Source organism: Choloepus didactylus, chromosome 18, assembly GCF_015220235.1.
Source record: "Choloepus didactylus isolate mChoDid1 chromosome 18, mChoDid1.pri, whole genome shotgun sequence".
Taxonomy (NCBI): domain Eukaryota; kingdom Metazoa; phylum Chordata; class Mammalia; order Pilosa; family Megalonychidae; genus Choloepus; species Choloepus didactylus.
In genome coordinates this window covers 56,307,839-56,331,294 of record NC_051324.1, presented here as the reverse complement: position 1 = coordinate 56,331,294, position 23,456 = coordinate 56,307,839, and the positions used below count along the sequence as shown (strand labels likewise).

The 23,456-nt window shown below is 39.3% G+C and overlaps 1 protein-coding gene, 1 long non-coding RNA gene and 2 other non-coding genes across 6 annotated transcripts in view; 3 read left to right on the top strand and 1 right to left on the bottom strand.

The window, feature by feature from the left end:
* The first annotated feature begins 18,506 nt into the window (after positions 1–18,506).
* LOC119513039 lies at positions 18,507–19,195 on the top strand. Its single transcript, XR_005212539.1, has 2 exons — positions 18,507–18,901; positions 19,112–19,195. It is a non-coding gene; the product is annotated as an uncharacterized LOC119513039 (long non-coding RNA).
* On the top strand, positions 18,968–19,037 carry LOC119515021. The gene has a single exon (XR_005212919.1). It is a non-coding gene; the product is annotated as a small nucleolar RNA SNORD104 (small nucleolar RNA).
* A 29-nt stretch (positions 19,196–19,224) lies between the features above and the next one.
* On the top strand, positions 19,225–19,356 carry LOC119515033. Its single transcript, XR_005212930.1, has one exon. It is a non-coding gene; the product is annotated as a small nucleolar RNA SNORA76 (small nucleolar RNA).
* Positions 19,357–20,157: 801 nt separating this feature from the next.
* The window catches only part of TEX2 (testis expressed 2), a 116,165-nt gene continuing 112,866 nt past the window's right edge, over positions 20,158–23,456 (bottom strand). For all 3 annotated transcript variants that reach the window (XM_037807874.1, XM_037807875.1, XM_037807873.1), the window contains exon 12: positions 20,158–21,862. In XM_037807874.1, the coding sequence (XP_037663802.1) occupies positions 21,740–21,862 (123 nt within the window). In that variant the 3' untranslated portion in view covers positions 20,158–21,739. The remainder of the gene's footprint in view (positions 21,863–23,456) is intronic.

The window sequence follows — 23,456 nt, the reverse complement described above, 5'->3', positions numbered from 1 at the left end:
TTGCACTCTACTGGGGCCAAATCATCAAGCTTCAATATACTGTTATATGTTCTTGGAATTTTTTGTGCACCAGTTAAGCTCTTCTTAAGCATAACCAGTTTGTATGTTTCATGTACTTCTGCGCTCTATTGGCAACCTCAAACTGATAAATACTGGTTTTATTTATGGCAGTGTTGCCTATAATCTTGCTCCACAGTCAAGTGCTGTTTTAAGACATACTTTTGTTTATGATGAAGCAGAAACTGGCATCACTGATGAAATACAAGTGGAAATGGAATTATTTTGTAGTGTGCCTTTGAAGTTTATCTCCCATATAAAGACCCCAGTGAATGACCTTAAATAAACATCCACCAAACAAGGCAAAGGTCATGGTCTTGGTGTAAAGATAAGCCCTCTTTTCTGAAAAGGTAAAAAAATATGTAAATAAGATGCAACATAAACTGCAGTTGGGGATCTATGAATGTGTCCTGCGGGGGAGGGGGAGCAGCTGTGGTGGAGAAAAAGAGAAAAAAACATTATTTTCACTTCTCTCTAAACCCACACTTCCCAAACTTGGAGAGCTTTTATAAAAACAGAGTTCCAAGATCTTTTTTGTGCCCCCTTTCCCTACTGATTTAGAATCTCTAGGGATTCAGCCCAGAGACGTCTGTTTTACAGTTTCCGCAGGAGACTGAGGCAGCCAAGTGTTGGAGGACCCAGGCTCCACTCCCTCATGTCCTGTGTTAATCCATTTTATTTATTTTAGCAAATGTCGCCCTCTAGTGCAAGAAATTATGACTTTAAAACCTTTAAATGTTTCATTTTAAAACATTGAGGTTAGTTCCCAGATCCTCTTGAAGGAGACTTGAAAGGAAAAGCTGGTAAAACCAGAGAGGTCATGGTTAAATCTCCAATAACGCCTCAAACAAATGGTGTCTTAATCAGAATAACTCAAGTCAGATTTATTTCTGGCAGCCTTGCTGCTACTGCTGCTTCCAAACAGACTTGAATTTACAGCACGTGTGCGGTAGTTATGGAATAAATAAAACAATGAAGTAACAGTCTCTGGTAGCAAGCTAAATTTTTATCTCTTCTGTGTTGTAATGTTTAAGGGAAATAAAGACTCTGCCACAGTGAACGATTTGATACTTAAGTAAATAGGACTTTGGCTCTTCCTATTCTAGGATGACTGGACTGGAAAAGATTGTGACACTCATTCTGAAGTACTTCTCTTTACCACAGAATCCCACCCAGGGCACACTTTCTCGTATTGCAAAAGCGAATCTTTCTTACCATGGCAGTTGATATTTATTGGGTGTTCACTATTGTTTGGCAGTGTGCAAATACGTGCTTTATAGGATTATCTCATGTCATCTGCACAATTCTATGAGGTAGGTGTTACTAGCTCCATTTTACAGACGAGACATAGAAATTTAGGAAAGTTAACAACCTGGTAGGGATTAGAACCCAGCTCTCCTATTAACTTCCTAATTTGTCTCATCAACCCCAGACATTATCACGTGTTCCACCATTATCTGGCTAGTCTTCCTACCCCTCCTACCCCTGCCCATAATGCCCACTGCATTATGACCGGGTACTAGTATCTGACCTGTAGCTATAGTTAGACACTAGTCCAGACTGGTTCTTCCCTGGAGTACCAAAAACAAACAGAAGTTCATAGAAATATGTGGTGGTAGAAGTGGGGGTGCAGAGGAACACTGCCTGAAATCATACATGAAGCTTCCTCATCTCATCTTGGGCTGTGCCAAAGGATGTCAGGAGAGCAACCAGCCAGCCGAGAATAGCAAGCTGCCCTCCAGGTTTCTGCCCCTATGAGATGGTTACTTGTTCACTTGCCTCTGAGTTGTTTTATTTCACAACCATTAGTGCCAAGTCTACATGCATCCTTGGTGAAGAGCCCATAATGTCACCAATTCACACTATGTTAGTATTCTCAAAAGAGCCAGTGAAGTGCCAGTAAGGAAACTGCTGCCTACACTTCCTCGCTGCTCATTCTCTCCTAGTCCCCTGGGTCTGGCTTGTCTCCACGGAACTTTCCTGAAACTTCTCGCAAGCAGCTCATAAACATGCTGCCTCATGTAAAATCCCAGTGGCCACCATGTTCCGTCCCCTTTCTCCCGGGGCCTCTTTTTCAACTGAGGTACTGTTAGCAATTCTTTCTTGAACATTTTCCTCCTTGGATAGTACAGTTTCTGGCTTCCCTCCTGTCTCTCTGCTCTTTTTCTCTTTCCAAACTGAGGAAATTCCCTAAGCTTAGTCAGTCTCATTTTACAGATGACTTCATCTTTGTTTGACTCTCTATATGGATGTTTGACTCTACATGAATGATTACCATTCATTCATACATTCTTTCAACAAATATCATTGAGGGCTTCTAAGTACAAAGGATTAGTGCCATGAGGGAATATCAAAGAAGTCACAAGTCAGTGAAGGTGATAGGACATGATGGAAATAACCGAGGAACAAGGAAGACTGTGAAGAGTGCGAGAAGGTGGGAATAAACTCAGAGAAACCATGGTGGTTAAGAGAGATTGTTCTGGCAAAAGGAGGGAAGTGGGATGGGTAGAGCAGGGAGGGCTTCATGGAAGAAGTGGCATCTGGGCTGGGCCTTTTGGCAGATTTGATAGGAGGAAGGACATTCTAAGGTGAGAAGAGGATGCGAACAAAGGCCTGGGGAAAGGAGGACACTGTGTGGCTTCATGGAAACCCAAGCAGACGCATCAGTGAGCTGGAGCTTGGCTCCTGCACAGGGGACCAGTGGCAGATGAGGGTGAGAAGGCAGGCAGGATGGGCAAGGCACTTGACATATCTTAGCTCTAAATCCTGAAAGGTAGATAATGTTATTTCTGTTTTGGGTCACCCTTTGCTTTGAGGTCAAAACTATTCTTTGTTTCCTGAGAAGGTTGAGTTCATCCAACCCTCACACATACACATGTCACTCGGGAGGGAAGATTGCTATACCATGACCTCATGAACCATTGGTGGCCTTGCCTGTGGTTGGCACTCTATAACTGGTAGCTCATGGAAATCTTGGTGCAGAGATAAATCTGGACTGTGGAATGTCACACCAAGGAGCTTGACCTTGATCAGACTATGTCATGTTCCTGCTTAAAACCTGTCAATGACTTTTTTTGCTCTTAGAAAATCCAAGGCCTTTACCACATGTCCTGGCTGAATGGCTTCCTACCATTCCGCTTCTCCCCTGTTCTCCATGCTCCAGCCATTCTCACCTTTTTTCTCTTCCAGAAAGGGCCATGCTCTTCCCCACCTCAGGGTTTCCCACAACTAAAAATAATCTAAGTCTGTACCCTCCAACCCTGCTATAATACTATTCATTGGGAATGTGTGTGCAGGGGTGGGAGTGTTGCATACAGGAAATAGCGGAAATGAAAGCATGCCAAGTACCTAGTTCCTGATATGTCAAAGTTTGTTGCTTTGTTCTTGACTTTAAAAATTAGAAAAAAGTAGGTTTAAAATTCAACAACGTTATGGGTATATGTGGTTGTTTTCTTAACATCCATATCTCCTTTTCCTCTTTCCCCAAAGCCCTGGATTACCATTTGGACACCCTTGCTGTTTGTATGTGATTAACACCACCTAGAGCTTCAGAAATAACCAGAGTGAGCAAATCAGCCAGCAATTTTTTTCCACGTGGCCACAGTGATTGGTTTAGGGGTGAGCCCGTAGGGCACAGGGAGCCCCAAGAGCTGTTGGGGCTACCTTTAGGATGAGCAGGGTGATGGGGCAAGCCTTGCCTGGAGCCCAGTTCCTCTGTGTTTTTAAGTCATGTGAGTGAATAAATTTATGGTTTCAGCCAATTTGAGATGGGTTTTCTGTTAATTATAATAAAAGGCATTCTGAAATTTTAAAAGAATTTCAAAAGGTTGCCTGATTGCTAATTACTACAAAAAGATAAAACAAAACAAACCCTAGTCTGTACTACTGTGTAGTATCCCATCATATGTATTTACCACATTTTGTTTATCTACTCATCTGTTGAAGGACACTTGGATTGTTTCCATCTCTTGGCAATTGTGAACAATGCCACTATGAACATCGGTATTCAATTATCTGTTCATGTCACTGATTTCAGATCTTTTGGGATCTGAAGGAACAATGTCTTGAAACATATGACAACATGGATGAAGCTTGAAGACATAATGCTGAGTGAAATAAGCCAAACACAAAAGGAGAGATATTGTATGTTACTACTAACGCGAACTCCGTGAAAAATGTAAAATACATGTCTTCTAATGTGGAATATAGGGGACCTAGAGATAGACAGAAGCTAGTGAAGGGGGAATGATAATCTGATATGTACTGATATGAATAATGAGGGTGAACTTAATGGTTTGGGAATGATCAGATGTGACTATGGTTCATTATTGGGATTATAAGTATCAGTGATGCGTTGAAGGCGAACATGTCTGTAAATGTTTGTTTAAAGGCATGTAACCCACAGAGTAGAACCACAAGCCTCAATAAGTGTTAGCATGATATAAGGTATGTGTGCCAGTTTGGATGTATTATGTCCCCCAAAAAGCCATGTTCTTTGACGCAATCTCGTGGGGGCAGATGTATTAGTGTTGATTAGATTAGAATTCTTTGAGTGTTTCCAGGGAGATGTGACTCAATCATCTGTGAATGAAATGTTTGATTTGATAATTTCCATGGAGGTGTTACCCTGCCCATTCAAGGTGGGTGTTAATTGGATCACTGGAGTCATATAAAGGAGTTCATAGACAGAAGGAACTCAGAGCAACTGAAGGTGACATTTTGAAGAGGAGCTGCAGCTAAGAGAGGACAAATGACCCATGAGCAACATTTTGGAGAATGCCATTTTGAAATGCAACGTGGGGACGCCAGCCACGTGCCTTCTGAGCAGACAGGGTTTTCTGGACACCAGTGGCCGTCATTCGATGAAGGTACCCTATTGTTGATGCCTTACCTTGGAAACTTAATAGCCTTAAGACTGTAACTTTGTAACCAAATAAACCCCCTTTATAAAAGCTAATCCATTTCTGATGTTTTGCAACACAGCAGCATTAGCAAACCAGAACAGTATGACACTGGTGCAGAGGGTTAAAAACAAAGTGGTATGAAAAAACTACCCATTACATATTTAGATTATATTTAATAGGAATATCTTACTAACACTACGCTAATACTAGGAATGAATAATTAGCAGCTGATAAGAGCTCTGGGATGTTTTATATTAAGAGAAATTAAGAACACATTACTTAACAAATCAGGCCCTTGAGGCTTGCTCTTGTAAATGAGCTGTAAATGGGAGGCTGAGCTCTCCTATAATTATGCCTAAGAGGCACCTCCAGGGAACCTCTTTTGTTGCTCAGATGTGGCCTTTCTCTCTCTAAGCCCAACTCAGCCAATAATTCATTAAACTCCCCCCCAACAAGGGACATGACTCCCAGGAAATGAATCTCCCTGGCAATGTGGGACATGACTCCCAGGAATGAGCATGGCCCTGACAGCAAGGGATTGAAAATGCCTACTTGACCAAAAAGGGAAAAAGAAAGGTAACAAGCTAAGTTACAGTGGCTGAGAGATCCCAAATAGAGTCAAGAGGCTATCCTAGAGGTTTCTCTTATGTGAGCTCCAGCTAGACATTCCAAATGGCCACAGTATGCCATGCCCTTACCAACAGTAGTCCCGAAATACCTAGGTCCCTATCTGAGATTCTATAAAAGATTCACTAAGTTTTATCTCTCAGAAACTTAAATCCACCAGAGTGCTCCTATGCCAGACAAGTCCTAAAACCCAGAGGCAACAGCCTCTTTAAGATCAACTATCAGATACAGCCCCCTTCCCCATACTGTCAACACCCCCTTTCAATGTGAATAAGTTAGGGTGCTCATTGTCTAGACACCCCTGAAGATGGAGAAATAAATTGAGAGGAAGGAGTAGCAACAAACAAGATAAGATTTAACAAAGGTCTATGAATTCTGAAACTTTATATATATATAAATATTTATATATAAATTTATATATATATGCTGGGGTGTTGGAATAGCTGGAGGGAGGTAAATGACATAGTAAAACTGTAACCTATAAAATTCTTCGAAATTTGCTCTGTAGCTACTCATTGAATTGCACGTTGAAAGTCTTCAGCTTTCTGTTTATACCCTATATTTCATAATAAGGGAAGAACTGAAACTGTGGAACTGTAACCCATAACAGTTTTTGAAATTACCTATATAAATGCTTTTGAACTGTACATCAAAAGTTAACACCTTTCTGTATATACGTTATATTTTACAATAAAGGAAATAGCTGAAGTTGTGGAACTATGACCCATGACATTCTTTGAAATTTGCTCTCTAACTACCTGTGAAATTGTACTTTGAAAGTTATCATTGTTATGTATATATGTTAAAGTACAAAATTTAAAAAATGCATTAAAAAAAGGAAAAAAAAGAAAAAAGTCTGTAAAGTAGAAGAAAACAAGGGAAACCTTCCAAGTAAAAAGCAATTAACCAAGAGAAATGAAAACCTATGTCCACACAAAACTTATACACAAATTTCATAGTAGCATTATTCATAATAGCTGAAATATGGAAACAACCCAAATGTCCATCAGCTGATGAACGCATAAATAAAATTGTGCATAGCCATATTATTCAGCAATAAAATGGAATGCAGTACTAACATATGCTACAATGTGGATGAATCTTGAAAACATTATGCTAAGTGAAAGAAGCTAGTCACAAAGGACCACATATTGTACAATTCCATTTATATAAAATATCTAGAATAGGTGAATCTGTAAAAATGGAAAGTAGACTATTGGTTGCCTCGGAGAGATAAGGAAGTGATGGTAAAGGGATGGAGAGTTTCTTTTGGGGGTAATGAAAATATTCTAAAATTGATTGTGGTGATGAATGCATAATTCTCTCTATATACCGAAAGCCATTGAATTGTGACCTTTAAAATGGGTGGATGTGCCAGTTTGAATGTATTATGTCTCCCAGAAAAAGCCATATTCTTTGATGCAATCTTGTGGGGTAGATATTTTAGTGCTGATTAGATTGTAATTCTTTGAGTGTTTCCATGGAGATGTGCCCCACCCAACCGTAGGTGATGACTCTGATTGGATAATTTCCAAGGAGATGTTGGCCCACCCATTCTGGGTGGGTCTGAATTAAATTACTGGAGCACTACATAAGATCAGACAGAAGGAGCAAGCTGCTATAGCCAAGAGAGACACTTTGAAGAAAGCATGGGAGCTGCAGATGAGAGACGGTTTGAAGACGGCCTTTGGAAGCAGACTCTTGCTCTAGAGAAGCTAAGAGAGGACAAATACCCCAAGTGCAACTAAGAGTGACATTTTTGAGGAACTGCAGCCTACAGAGGAACGTCCTGGGAGACAGCCATTTTGAAACCAGAACTTTGGAGCAGATGCCAGCCACTTGCCTTCTCAGCTAACCAAGGTTTTCCGGATGCCACTGGCCATCTTCCAGTGAAGGTACTGTATTGCTGATGTGTTACCTTGGACACTTTATGGCCTTAAGACTGTAACTGCGTAACCAAATAACCCCCCTTTTACAAAAGCCAATCCATCTCTGGTGTTTTGCATTCCGGCAGCATTAGCAAACTAGAACAGTGGATTATATGACAAATGAATTATATTTCAATAAAGTTGTTCCAGAAAATTTAAATGGCTAAACATGCCAATTAAAAGGCAGAAATTGTCAAACTGAAAAAAAACAAAAGGAAGACTCAATTATAGGGTGTCTACAAGCATTACATTTCAAATATAAAGACACAGATAGGCTAAAAGGATGGAGAAAGATAAGAGAGACCATGAAAAATTAATCATAAGAAATCTGGAAAGGCTATATTCGTATTGGACAAATGGACTTTAAAACAAGAAATATATCCAGAGCTAAAAAGGGACATTTCATAACAATTAAAAGGTCCATTCATTAAGAAAACATAGTAATCCTAAATGTGTGACAGCTAAAAACAGGGCTTCAAAATAGATGAAGCAAAACTGACACAACCAAAAGGGGAACAAGACAAACCCACAATTATATTTGGAGATTTCAACATGCCTCTCTCATTTACTGATAAAACAAGTAGACAGAAACCAACTAAAGTTATAAGATAGGATCTCCCAACCTTTGCCCTATTGACATTTTGAGTCAGATAATTCTGTGTGGTGAAGGCTGTTCCATGCATTCTGTAGGATATTCAGCAGTATCCCTGGTCTCTACCCATTAGGAGCCAGTAACTCCCTGCCCAGTTGCAACAACTAAAAACGTCTACAGATATTGTCAAATGTTTCCTAGGTAGTAAAACTGTCCCAGATTGGGAATCATTGCTGTAGGAGATTGAATAAGACCATCAAACACCTTTATCCACTGACACTTGTAGAACACTACACCCAACAATAGCAGAATACACATTCTTTTCAAGTGTAAGGTAGGACATAAGCTGGGCAATAAAAGAAGTCTCAGTGTGGCAACCAACCTCCGCGATGGCTCCCAAGAATTCCTGCCTCCTGGTGTTCACAGCCCTGTTGAGTCCCGTTTCATGCGTACCAGGGTTGGTCTGTGTGACCAACAGAAAGTACTGGTGTGTCCCTTCCAAGATCAAATTATAGAAGACATTGCCTCTCTCTCTCTCTCTCTCTCTCTCTCTCTCTCTCTCTCTCTCGTCACTCACTCGGGAAAGCCAGCTATCATGTCAGCACTGAGGAGAAGCCCACTAGGTGGAGAATTGTGGCTTCAATCAATAGCCAATGAGGAACTGAGGCTTCTTGCTAACAGCTTCTGAGTGAGGCTGGAAGTAGATCCCCCAGTACCAGTCAAGCTTTCTGATAACTGCAGACCTGGCTCACGTTTTGGTTGCAATGTTGTGAGAAACCCTGGGCCAGAAATACCTAAGTCACTCCCTAATTCCTGACTTACAGAAGCAATGAAGTAATAAATGTTTGTTGTTTTAAGTGACTGGGCTTTGGGGGAATTTATCATGCAACAATAAATAACTAACACACTCAGTAGGGGAGTGAAATCATACAGAGTATATTATCTGGTAACAAAAGAATTAAATTATAAAGCAATAACAAAAAAATCCAGAAAATTGCTAACTATTTGGAAATTAAAACATCACACTTCTAAACAATCCTGGGTAAAAGAAGAAATCACAAGGGAAATTAAAAAAATATTTTGAACTGATTGATAATGAAAACACAGCATATCAAAATCTGCGGGATGCATCCAAAGCAGCATCTAGAAACTCACAGTTTTAACTTGCTTATATTAGAAAAGAAGAGGGTCTCAAATTAATAATCTAAGCTTCCACTTTAAGAAACCAGAAGAAGAGCTAATTAAACTCAAAGAAAGTGGAAGGAAGGAAATAATAAAGGTAAGAGTAGAAAACAGTTTAAAAAAAAAACCAAAGATATCAGTGAACTAAAAATCGATGAATTTCTAGTGAGACTGATCAAGAGAAAAAAGCACAAAAACTACCAATATCAGGAATGAAAGAGGGGACATCATTAGAGATCCTACAGACATTAAAAGAACAGTAAGGGAATATTATTAACAACTTTTTGCCCTCAAATTCAACAACTTACATGACATGGACAAATTCCTTAAAAGACATAAATTGTTAAAACTGACACAAGAAGAAATATAAAATCTGAATATCTATTAAAGAAATTGAATTTATAATTTAAGACCTTCCCACAAAGAAAACTCCAGGCACAAATGGCATCACTGGTGAATTCTATGAAACATTTAAGAAAGAAATAATAACAATCTTAAACAAAGTCTCGCAGAAAATAGAAGAGAAAAAATTCCCAAATCATTTTATGAGGCTGGCATTACCCTGTTGCAAGTGATAAAGACATTACAAGAAAAGGAAACTACAGGCCTTTAAAATTATTAGCCAATCAAATCCAGCAATATTATAAAAATGATAATGCATCTTGACAAAGTAGAGTTTATCCCAGGAATGCAAAGTTGGTTTAACATTGGAAAATCAATCAATATAACTAAACAAATTGAATTATATTTCTATAGACTGGCAATGAACATTTGGAAATTGAAATTTAGAAATAATATCATTCAACACCGAGGCAACAACCTCTTCAAGAACATCAACCAGATGTGTCCCCTTTTTCCATAATGTTGATACCCCTTTTCAACATGAACAAGTTAGGGGGGGTCACTGCCTAGACATTCATGAATATTGGGAAAGTGATTAAACTAGAGGAAGGGGTGGCAACAGACAAGATGGAATTTAACAGAGGATTATGAATACTGAATCCCTACATAATTTTCTTTCTCTTAATTGCTAAGGGTATTAGAATAGCTAGAAGGAAAGAATTGAAATGGTGGAACTGTGACCCATAGCATTCTTTGAAATTTGCTCTATAGCTACTTGTTAAATTGTAATTTGAAGGTTATCACCTTTTGGTATATATATTATATTTCACAATAAGGAAATAACTGAAACTATGTTACTGTAACTCATAACATTTTTGGAAATTTCCTATATAACTACTTGTTAAACTGTACTTTGAAAGTTATTATCTTTTTGCATATATGTTATATTTCACAATAAGGAAATAACTGAAACTTTGGAAATGTAACCCATTGTTCCCATTTGCTAATGCTGCCTTTTTGATCAAACACCAGAAATGAATCGGCTTTTATAAAGGGGGTTTATTTGGTTACAAAGTTACAGTCTTAAGGTCAAAAAGTGTCCAAGGTAAGTCATCAACAAGCGGGTACCTTCATTGGAGGATGGCCAATGGTGTCCAGAAAATCTCTGTTAGCTGGGAAGGCATGTGGCTGGCGACTGCTCCAGAGTCCTGGTTTCAAAATGGCTTTCTCCCAGGATGTTCCTTTCTCCGCTGCAGCTCCTCAAAAATGTCACTCTCAATTGCTCTTGGGGCATTTGTCCTCTCTTAGCTTCTCCAGAGCAAAAGTCTGCTTTCAAAAGTCATCTCCAAAATGTCTCTGTAAGTTGCAGCTCCTCTCTCAGCTCCTGTGTGTTCTTCAAATTGTCCCTCTTGGCTGTAGCAAGCTTGTTCCTTCTGTCTGAGCTTATACAGTGCTCCAGTAAACTAATCAAGGTCCACACTGAATGGGCAGGGCCACACACCCATGGAAACTATCCAACCGGAGTCATCACCCACAGTTGGGTGGGTGGCATCTCCATGGAGAAACTCAATCAAAGAATTACAATCTAATCAACACTAATATGTCTGCTCACACAAGATTATACCAAGATAATGGCATTTTGGGGGACATAATATATTCAAACTGGCACACCTATAATATTCTTTGAAATTTGCTCTCTAACTGCCTGTTAAATTGTACTTGGGAAGTTATCATTTCTATGTATATATGTTATATTCCACAAAAAATAAATTATAAAAATAATATCATTTATCACAGCATTGGAAATGAAATAGTTAGGGGTAAACTTCATGAAATACATGAAAGAGCATATATTGAAAACCATAAGATATTGCTGAGAGAAATTAATAAGACCCAAGTAAATGAAGAAATATACCATGCTCATTGGACGGAAACTCAATATTGTTAAGATGGCAAGTCTTCCCAAATTGACCTGTAGATTTAACACAATTTCAGTCAAAATTCCAGTAGAGTTTTTGACAGGAATTGACAAAGTGATTTTAAAATTTACTTGGAAATACAAAGGACATAAAATAGACAAAAGGATTCTGTGAAAGAACAAAGTTAGAGGTTACGCTACTTGATTTCAAGATGTATTATAAAAGCTACATCCAAACTATGGTGTTGGCATAAGGGTAGACAAATATATCACAAGACAGAATATAAAGTCTAGAAATAAACCCACACATACACTGTCAACTGATTTTTTGACAAGGTGACAAAGTAATTCAATAGGGAAAGGACATTCTTCAGTAAATGGTGCTAGAAGAACTGGACATACATATGCAAAAAAGTGAACCTAAACTTTGCCTCACACAATACACAAAAATTAACTCAAAATAGATCTTAGACCTAAATGTAAGAGTGCACACTACAAAACTTCTAGAAGTAAACATAGGTAAAAAATCTCTGTGACCCTTGTTAGACAATGATTTCTTAGATATGATACCAAAAACAGTATACTTAAAAGAAAAAATATTGATAAGTTGGACTTCCTTAAAACTAAAAATGTCTTCTCTTTGAAAGGCACTGTTAAGAAAATAAAAAGGCAAACCACAGATTGGGAGAAAATATTCACAGTATGTATATATCAGAAAGGATTTACATCTAAATTTAAAGAACTCTTACAACTTGTTCCGGTTTGCTAATGCTGCCCTTTTGCAAAACACCAGAAATGGATTGGCTTTTATAAAAGGGGTTTATTTGGTTACAAAGTTACAGTCTTAAGGCCATAAAGTGTCCAAGATAAGGCATCAACAAAGGGTATCTTCACTGGAGAAAGGCCACTGTCATCCGAAAAACCTCTGTTAGTTGGGAAGGCACATGGCTGGCATCTGCTTGCTCCCAGGTTGCTTTTCAAAATGACGTCCTCTAAAAGTTTTGCTCTTGGGGTGTTTTGTCCTCTCTTAGCTGTAGCTCCTCTTCAGAATGTTACTCTCAGTTGCTCTTGGGGCATTTGTCCTCTCTTAGCTTCTCCAGAGCAAAAGTCTGCTTTCAACAGCCGTCTTCAAACTGTCTCTCATTTGCAGCAGTGAGCTCCTTCTGTCTGAGCTCTTATATAGTGCTCTAGTAATCTAATCAAAGCCCACACTGAATGGGCAGGGCAATGCCCCCATGGAAATTATCCAATCAGAGATCTTGTTCACAGCTGATTAAGTCATATCTCCATGGAAACACTCAATCAAAGAATTACAATCTAATCAACACTAATACATCTGCCCCCACAAGATTTCATCAAGAAACATGGTGTTTTGGGGAACATAATACATCCAAACTGGCACACAACTCAAGAGTAAGAAACAATTTTTTTTTATTAAATTCAGTTTTATTGAAATACATTCACACACCATACAATCATCCATGGTATACAATCCACTGTCCACAGTATGATAACATAGTTATGCGTTCATCACCACAATCTATCTCTGAACATTTTCCTTACATCAGAAAGAACCAGAACAAGAATAAAAAATAAAAATGAAAAAAGAACACCCAAATCATCCCCCCATCCCACCCCATTTGTCCTTTAGTTTTTATCCCCATTTTTTCTAGTCATCCAAACACTAGATAAAGGGGGTGTGATCCACAAGGTCTTCACAATCACACTGTCACCCCTTGTAATCTACATTATTATATAATTGTCTTCAGGAGTCCAGACTGCTGGGTTGGAGTTTGGTAGTTTCAGGTATTTACTTCTAGCTATTCCAATACATTAAAACCTAAGAGGTGTTATCTATATAGTGCATAAGAATGTCCACCAGAGTGACCTCTCGACTCCATTTGAAATCTCTCAGCCACTGAAACTATTTCGTCTCATTTTGCATACCCCTTTTGGTCAAGAAGATACTCTCAGTCCCACGATGCTGGGTCCACATTTATCCCCGGGAGTCATATTCTGCATTGCCAGGGAGATTTACACCCCTGGGAGTCAGGTCCCACGTAGGGGGGAGGGCAGCGAGTTCACCTGTCGAGATGGCTCAGTTAGAGAAAGAGAGGGTCACATCTGAGCAACAAAGAGGTACTCAGGGGGAGATTCTTAGGCACCATTACATGCAAGTTTAGACTCTCCTTTGTGGTAATGAGCTTCATAAGGGCAAGTCCCATGCTCGAGGGCTCAGCACATCAAACCGCCAGTCCCAATGTTTGTGACAACATCAACACCAGTCCAGGTGAGGATGTCCAACACATCCGCACCTTCCCCCGGATCCTCGGGGCTGGGGAGGGGGAGGCTGTAAATATATTTTTTTATTAACTGCCCAATCACTCTGGGGTGTGTCACTATTTCACTCCAGCCTATAACCTACGTTATCTCACTTCCTATTCAAAGTTCCATGCAACTGTGGTGTTTGAACAAATCGACCGTAGAGTTGTACCGTTTAGAAAATTTAGATCCTATACCAAATAGATATCTATTCCCTTGGTCTCATATGGAAGTTGAAGTTTTAAAACACAATCAGAAGAAACAATTTTTAAAACAGACACAAGATTGGAACAGACACTTTACAAAAGAGATAAACTAAAAGCATCTTAGGCATATGAAAAGACACTCAATACCTTTGGACAACAAAATATGTAAATTAAAGCCACAATTACCCACAAGAAGGGCTAAAATTTAAAAGAGTGACAATCCCAAGTGTTAAACTAGGATTTGAAGCAACTGGAACTCTCAGACATTGCTTGTAGGAGTGTAAAATGGTACAACTGTCTTGGAAAATAATTTGGCAAGTTCTTATAAAGGTAAAGATATACACTTATCACATGATCCAATAATTCCACTCCCCAAAAAAATGAAAACGAATGTCTGCAAAATGACTTCTATGCAAATATTCATAGTAGTTTTATTCATAATAGCCAGGAACTGGAAAAAAAACAAATTCCATAAACACGTGAATGGAAAAACAAATTGTGGCCTATCTATACAATGAACTACTACTTGGCAACAAAAAAGGAGTCACTGATAGAAGCAATAATGTGTATGAATCTGAAAACATTAGGTTAAGTGAAAGAAGCCAGCCACAAAAGAGTACATAGTATATGAGCCCATTTATAAGAATAACTACAATAGGCTATGTATAATGATAGAAATCAGATCAGTGGTTGCCTAGTGGAGGGGATGAGGGTTGACTGCAAAAAGACACAAGAGACATTTTTGGGGATGACACAAATAATCTATATCTTGATTAATTTGGAAAATAACTTGTCATTACCTAGAAAGTGAAAATGTGCCTACCTTGACCGCCCAGCAATTGGGAATGTATGTAGATATATTTACCTACCCTAAAGGATCCCTTGCATACACACAAGAGTATTCAGAGCAGCATTATTTGTAATAGTAAGAACTGGAAGCTACTATAAGAATCTAACATAAAGAGAAAAGATGTGAAAACTGTGGTATAATTGTACACTGGGATGCTACAAGCAGTGAAACTGATTGTAATACTGCTACATACAAAACAAGGGAATGTCACTAACAATATTAAGCAATAAAAAAGCAAGTCAGAAGAATAATACAGTATATTCTATTGCTATAAAGCTCAAAATTAAACAAAACTAAATAATATACAAATATATGAAGCAAAACTATGAAGAAAAGCAAGAATATGACAAACACAAAATTCGGGAGAGTGAGTGAAGGAGATGGAATTAGAAGGGACAAAAAGGGAACTTCAATGTCATTTTTCTTAAAGTAGGTGGGGGGTATATGAGTTCAATTTATTAATAATCTTTAAATCATAAATATATTTTATATATTCCTTTTGTATACATCAGGGATTTCATAATATTTTAATTGGATTATTAAAAGGTAAACATTTTTACACTGCACTAAAACTATAGTTCAGCCATATGCAACATACACAGGACACGCTAAAAACAAAACAACATAGAAAGGTTAAAATTAAAGGCATGGGCAAAGTTTTATTAGACAAACACAAACAAAAGACATGAGTCCCATACTGATATAAGATAAATTAGAACCTAAGGCAAAAACCTAAATAAATTAGAGCTATTTTGTTTTACATATATGTGTAATAAATATAGACATTAAAGAACAAAAGTTTAAACAATACAAATAAATAATCATCTAGAGATTCCAAAACACTTCCACAAGTAATTATTTTTTTGGATCAAAGAAGAATGTGTAAATTTAATTAAAGGCTATTTTAAAATGATGAAAATGAAAACTCTACGTAATGATGAATTTATAGGCTAAAATGATTTCATTATTACAAAAGACAGTAAATTTTCTTTATTAAGTTAGGAAGGGAAAAGGAAAAGAATTCTAAGGAAATAAAGATAAAAGTAAAATATAATAAAAATTTTAAAAACAAAGTTGGTAGAACTGATAGGTCTGAGAGATGGTACTTTGAAACAGTAGCAAATCTAATCTGGTAAACAAGAGAGAACTGAAAATGCACAAAATTAGAATTTTAGACTATGCAAATAAAATATACAATATTAGAAAAAATTAGTTATAATTATTACTTAGAGGAATTTAAAAACTGTAAGAGCTAGAATGCACAACAGATTTGACTGAAAAAGAAGAAACTCTGAACTGGAAGATAGCAGTGGAAGGAATCGGAAGTCATTAAAGAATTATTGTTAAATATGGCTGTAATGAGATTTGTTTTCCCCAAACTCTTAAGGAAAATTCCTACATACATAATATTCCAAAGTGCAGAAAATGATGAAAAGCAACCCAGTTCATTTTACAGTATTAGCATAAAGCCTGATACCCAAACTTGACAAAGTACATACTAGAAAACGCACACCAGAAAATCTTACATAAAATAATAGCAAATTGAATTAACAATATATTAAAAGACTACTGTGAGCACATAGGATAATTCCAAAAATCCAAAGGTTTTAAATTGAGAAATCAGAAAAATTCTTATTTCACTAGAGGATAAGAAATCATTCACTATAATTCAATACCCATTCTTGATTTTAAAAATATATTAGTAAAACAAGGAAGAGAAGGGTATATCCTTAACATGGTTGTATTAGTTCTTCACTGCTGGGTTACCACAAACTTGGTGCTTAAAACAACCCAAATTTATGATCTCAGTTACTGCAGATCAGATGTTCAGACACAATATGGCTGGATTCTCTACTTGGTGAGTAAAAGCCAAAACAATCTTGAAACGGAAGTACAAAGTTGGAGGACTCACACATCCCAATTTCAAAGCTTACTACAAAGCGACAGTAATCAAAACTGTGGTGTATAGACCAAGGGAGTAGAATTGAGGATCCAGAGATAGACTCTCACATCCATGGCCAACTGAATTTTTGACAAGGGTGCAAGTCCACTCAGTGGGGAAAGAATAGTCTTTTCAATAAGTAGTACTTGGAAAACTGGATAGCCACATGCAAAAGAATGAAATTTGATCCTTACCCCTCACCATATACAAAAATTAACTCAAAATGGATCAATGGTCTAAATATAGGAGCTAAAAGCATAAAACTCTTATAAGAAAATGTAGGGGAAAATCTTCAGGACCTTGTATTAGGCAATGGATTCTTAGGACATCAAAAGAACAAGCAACTAAAGAAAAAATAAAGTGATTTCATCAAAATTAAAAACTTTTGTGCATCAAAAGATATTATCAAGAAAGTGAAAAGTCAGCCTGCAGAATGAGAAAAAATATATGGAAATCATATTTCTGATAGGGGTTTAATAGCTGCTACAACTGAACAACAATAAGACAACCAACGCAATTAAAAAATGGGTAAAGGACTTGAATAGATATTCCTCCGAGAAAGATATACAAATGGCCAATAGGCACATGAAAAGATACTCCACATCATTAGCCATCAGGGAAATGAAAATCAAAACCACAACACGATACCACTTCACACCCACTGGAATAGCTGTTATTTAAAACAAAACAAAACAACAACAACAGCAGCAACAAAACAGAAAATAACAAGTGTTGGAGAGGGAAATAGGAACCCTGGTGCATTTTGAGTTAATTTTTGTATATGGTGAGGGGTAAGGATCAAATTTCATGGTGTAGCCATTGTGGAAAACAATTTGGTGGTTCCTCAAAAAGTTAAGAATAGAATTACTATTTGACCCAGCAACCCCACTTCCAAGTGTATTCCCAAAAGAACTGAAACCAGGGATTCAAACAGATTTTTGTACACCAATATTCACAGCAGCAATAGCCACAACAGCCAATAGGTGGAAATAACCCAAGTATTCATGTACAGAAGAATGGATGAACAAAACATGGTAAATACATACAATGGAATATCATTCAGCCATAATGAAGTTCTGACAGATAACCACATGGATGAGCCTTGAAAACAGTTTGCTAAGTGAAATAGGCCAGACAAAAAAGGGCAAATATTGTATGATTCCATTTATATGAAATATCTAGAATAAGCAAATACATAGGAAGAAAGATTTAGAGGTTACCAGGGGTTCGGAGGGATGGGGAATGGGTAGTTTGCTCAATGGCCACCGAGTTTCTGTTCAGGGTGATGAAAAAGTTTTGTTAAGGGATGACGGTGGTAGCACAGCATTGTAAATGCAATTAATGCCACTGAACTGCACACTTAAAAAGGGTTAAGATGACGAATTTTGTTATTTGTTTATTACCACAAATAGCAAGCAATAAGCATTTACCACTTAGAATGTGCCAGGCAATTGCTATATTGATTAACTTAGTCCTTACAATCCTATTGGAAGTTATTCTCATTTTTCAAAAATTGAGTTTCAGAAAGTTTAAGTGCCCCAAACCGAGAAACGCATCACGAAAACAGGATGTGGTTACGGCTCTGTCTACTTTACACAGCAGGTTCCTTTGAACTCAAAGGCAGGGGCAGTTTTTTTCATCTACATCCTCAGTAAGTAGCCTACTACCGACACAGAACATCTCAGACGATTTAGACGTTAACTATCTCCTGTTGTCAAGTTTTCCTTTGCGTACTGTAGTGAAACGTGCTAGTAACACAGTGCTTATGCAGATACATAAACTAACTTCCGAGGCTGCGCGATTCTCAAACCTTGCCCGACTTTCCTTGATTCCTATCTCTATGGTGGACCTGAGACCACTCTACACCCTGGAGGACTAGGCGAGCACGGCCAATCACTGCTTACATGTGGTCCGAAGTCTGACTTGCTATTGGTTAACAGCGGTAATGCCCGCCCCAACCCCCGCGCGTCCCTGTCGCTAACTAGGCGCTGTAGGAAAGCCTCGGCCTTTCGGCAGCCGCGAGGTCGGGAGGTGAGATCTCAGGGCCGGCGGGTCGTGGGTCTGCGTCCCGGGTCCGGGGTGGGAGGTGGGCGGCCCGCGATGATGACATCCCAATTAAAGCACGTGTTAGACTGCTGAAGCGGGTGATGCGAACTGGAGTCTGAGCCGGGCCGGCGGGGCTGCGGGCGGGGAACGGGCTGGCGGCGCACCGCCACTCACCGCCCTCTGCTCTGCTTGCAGGTCCCTGCCGGTTTGCCGACGTCGGGCCTCATCGTCCGCACTCCGACTCCCTGAAAATTCCTGAATAAAATGGCTTGGCCCTAACGCTGGTGTCGTGTTTTCTTGTCGGCGACGCGCTGCCTTTGAGCCCCCGCCGCGCCTGCGCGTGGCGCCGGGGGTTAAGCTGCAGCGCCAGAGCACGGGCTTGCGCATAACTGGGGCCGCCCGGGCCCCACGGGCGGCGCCTTTAACCGCGAGCGACAGGGCCGGGGCTGCAGGAGGGTGAAACTGCCCATAGGACTTGGGACCTAGGCCTCAGCCTTTAGACCTAAGGCTGGAAACCCGACGGGGGTAGTGTAGGTTCCTTTGCCCTCGGGTTGCGTGAGGGCGCGTTCTGCCGCCACCATGGGTCAAGCTATCGTTCCCTTTTGGGAGACGACTTAAGACGTGCAGATTCAGACCTTGTCCGTAGGGAAGGTGGAGGAAACTCCGGCCTTGGCCTGGAGCAATTTAAGGGTGTGGTCTGCTTGACATACTGGCTTCGGTCGTGAGCTGTGATGCACCTAACTCGCCTGGCGGTGCTGCTGCGACCTATGTAGGAAAAGTTACCACGTGGCGCAGGCCTTAGTTGGTATTGTCGGGCGTGTTAACTAAAGCTTTGTGAGTCTAAAAGGCGCACAGTAACAAGATACTTGTAAAGACGAGTTAGACTACGCAGCTGGGCACAAAGTAGCCTTGAGCACCTTGTTGAAGGGTAAGGAGGAACAGGTGAAGCATTTAATAACTGAAGAGGCCACAAATTAACAGGATTTTAAAATTATTAAAGGTAGGAGCGCATGCCTTGAGCAGGACTGGTCCCTCAATTTTCAACTCTTGACAGTGTTCTTTAAATTCAGACTGAGAATACTGGCACCTACCTCAAAGGGGTGACGATGAGGACTACCTAAATTTAGGGCTGCTCCAGAGTCCACTAAGTGAGCTGTTCGCAGATGAGGGCACCTCACTGTTTATTCCGTCCTTGTTATCTAAGCAGTTTTCTTGTAGAAATAAATTAGATGCTTACCTAGTATTTGACATGAGATATTTATTTTTGTGAAACAATGCAAGCGATTGTAAATCCTCACATACTTTTTAAGTGCAACAGTACAGTCGCAGAATCTACACGGTAGTGCATCTAGTCTTTTGCTTTTAGCTATTGCACAAAAATTAAATCAGACCAGTGAACAAGATGCACGGACTCTTGCCAGGCAAATCGGCCTACAAAAATAAGAAATCAGAACAGTACACAGACTGGAATGGTAAAATAATTTAAGTCAAATGTTTTAATGATACAATTAAAATAATCCAATAAGGGTTCAAAGATTTTTCTCAATATATTAATTTCTTCCAAGTCATGTTCAGGCAAGGTGCTGTTTAAAAAAACACTATTAGCTCTGTCCACAGATGTGTATCAAAAATTACTCAAGGTAATTTTGATGTCAAATGCAGTTTTGAACAATAAAAATTTGTGTTAAGTTTACTTCTCAAAGCAAATACAATTAGAGGGAGCCCCTAAACTTGTAAACTAGGCCTTTCTGACACAAATGCACAAAATAAAGTTGGCAACATTAAGGAAAGGTCATTAATTTTTAGATGTGTAGTGTTTGATGTTGAGCAAATGTTCGGTCTTGAATCACAGGATGAAAGACAGCAGTTCTCTCCATTTTGGCCATCAGAAAAGAAAACTGCCCACAGGATTATCCCAAACCAATTAGATTAAGCATTTATATTCCTATATAAAAATTCCAGGAGTAGACAGGAAATGCCAGATACAGACTGTGGCTCTAGCTTTCTGTCTCCACCCTGACTATACTACAGGAACAATCCAGTCTGGAACAATCCAGTCTATGTGCAGTGTTTGACATTTTCATGTATGCTCATGTCTCAGGAAAGCATTTGATATTAGTTACAAACCAGGTGATTGTACCTCATTGGTAAAAGGCTTAGGATGGTTTGTTCTCATGGCTTTGCCTAATGTTCACATGAATCCCACCATCCCCACCCCAGCTGACAGTGTGTGTGTATGTTCTATGGCTACTTGCTTCCAAAATGCACAATTGAATATGAAAAAAAGTTGCTATGAAATCTTTTACCACCAATGAAATGGCTCACAACATTGCACTCCCCACCCTCCACACACATTACCAGACTGACATTCTGTGGGAGTGTGAAGGGCTGCAATCCGAAGTGAAAAAATGTCTCATTGTGCACCGGCTGCCTGAGGAAAAGCTCTGGAGGAGTCGAGGGGGTAAGGGGAAGCCTTCCAGTTGTACAGCTTCACTCTTCATGTAGTCTTTTGCTATCACAAAAACTGGTGGACTTAAAAAAGCCACAGTGTGAGTCACCTGTAACTTCCGGACCCACCATGATGATTCTTCCAGTTTCCTTTGCCTAGAGGAAAAGCAGGCAATCCAGAGCCTGCCCTGCACGTGTGGAATGACACCTCACAGTGGAATGGACACCAGCAGGCAGAGGGTGGAAGCAGTTTGTCCTTTACAAAACCGGAGCTGTGGCACGAGTGAAGGCCAGTGCTACAGCACAGATGGCAGCCAAGAACCCCACACCTGGAGGCCAGATCTCCTAACACGGGGAACGTCACATCTGCACCCATCACAACTGCTCGGCAGCCTCCACAAGTGGGTCTTTCAGGAGGCAGGAAGTGGAGCGCGGGTCCATGGCTGAGTGCATTATAGGGATATAAACATCATCCATGTTTGGCATGACAAAAACTTTCTGTAGGAAGAACAGCCATGTGGATTAGAATGCTTTTATTTTCTCAGGTGGTCACCCTAACTGTCCTGATATTAATTTTAGGCCTTAGAGAAGTTCTTAAAAATACACATGAAACAACTTTTTCTCAGGTCTCAAACTAATTCCCTTCATGTACTTATTTTAAGAGAGGAATCATCATATCAGTACATGAACACAAGAATCTAATAAATCAGGCTTGAAGCAGAAGCAGCCTTTGATACCATTTACATATAAGAAAATTACTCATGTGAATTGATAAATATTCAACATTAATTTAAGCCAATTGGCTTAAGCCGCTCACAATATTTCCAAATTACTATATCCAGAACATATTCCAAGTGAATTTATCCTTTTAAATCCTAGCAACAAAATGAGACTATTTTTTTTTTCCCAAACCAGAACCACACCAAGCTATATGAAAGAAATTCTATTAGTGAACACTCAAAGGACAATCAGTGATTGCTAGTAATGGTGCCCCAGCTACGTTTATAAACTTCTTTTATACGAGTGAATTCTAGCAATGGACTCAATCCTCAGGAATGTTCTCTTACAAAAACATAAACAAAAGCAGGTGGCTATGGGAAGTGAGGCAGCAGTTATTTTTTGACTTCTCAACTATTTTCAAAAATCCCAGGCACCCATCTCTGCTCCCTCTTCTCTTTGAAAGAAGTAATTGAAGACATGAGGTTGTCCTTCCCCTAACCAGATTCAAAGTACTTTTCCATTTGGTGATTATTAGCTTTTAGAAGTTGGTTATCAGCTATTTAATCTCCAGCCTTTAAATAACATGAATATGATTTTTTAAAGGAAGTATCTCAGCATCTACCAGTGCAAAAATAATGTGGGTCTTCTTCAAAAAGTGAAATTCATTACAAAGTAAATAGTTTGCTAATCCATAAAACCTTCTTGAAGGACAACTGTGCCTCAAATATTTGATAAAGATTTGATGAAATAGCTCATCCCAGGTGACAGCTACGCTGTTATTCCCTTTTGCGGCAGAATTTGGGAAACAGTAAAACAGGTTGGGGAATGAGCCCTCTGGCTTAGTAAACTCCAGGACTACCCTAGCAGCTACACGGGGGAGGGACCAGGCCCGACTCATCTTTGGACACCCAGGGCAGTACCTGACGCATGGAAGGGGTGCGTGAATTGAGCAAGGTGGCTACAACCCAAGGGCAGGGAGCAACCTCCCTGGCCTCACGCTGGGTGCTACTAACTGGCCGATTCCAGGCCGCATTCTGGGAAAAACAAAATCCAAAGAGAGCCACAGGAGATGGAAAGACTTACTTTGAGAAAAAAGGTCTTCCAGACAATTGATACACGATATTTATCATTTTGCTCTTTGACCAACTTCTTTGGTTTTCCTCTATGGATTACTCAGAGTTCTGTGGATGAGTTTCAGGGTTTTTGAAACTGCATGTAAAATTTTATGCATATGTTTGATCATATGTGTGTGCATTTTTCTAGGGAGGAGGATCCATTGGTTTCATCAGATTCTCAACAGAGGACCTGAAGTTCAGAACCTTTGTTTTATTCAGAAGCTTTTATGCTCTTTGTGAAACACTAGATAGCACTA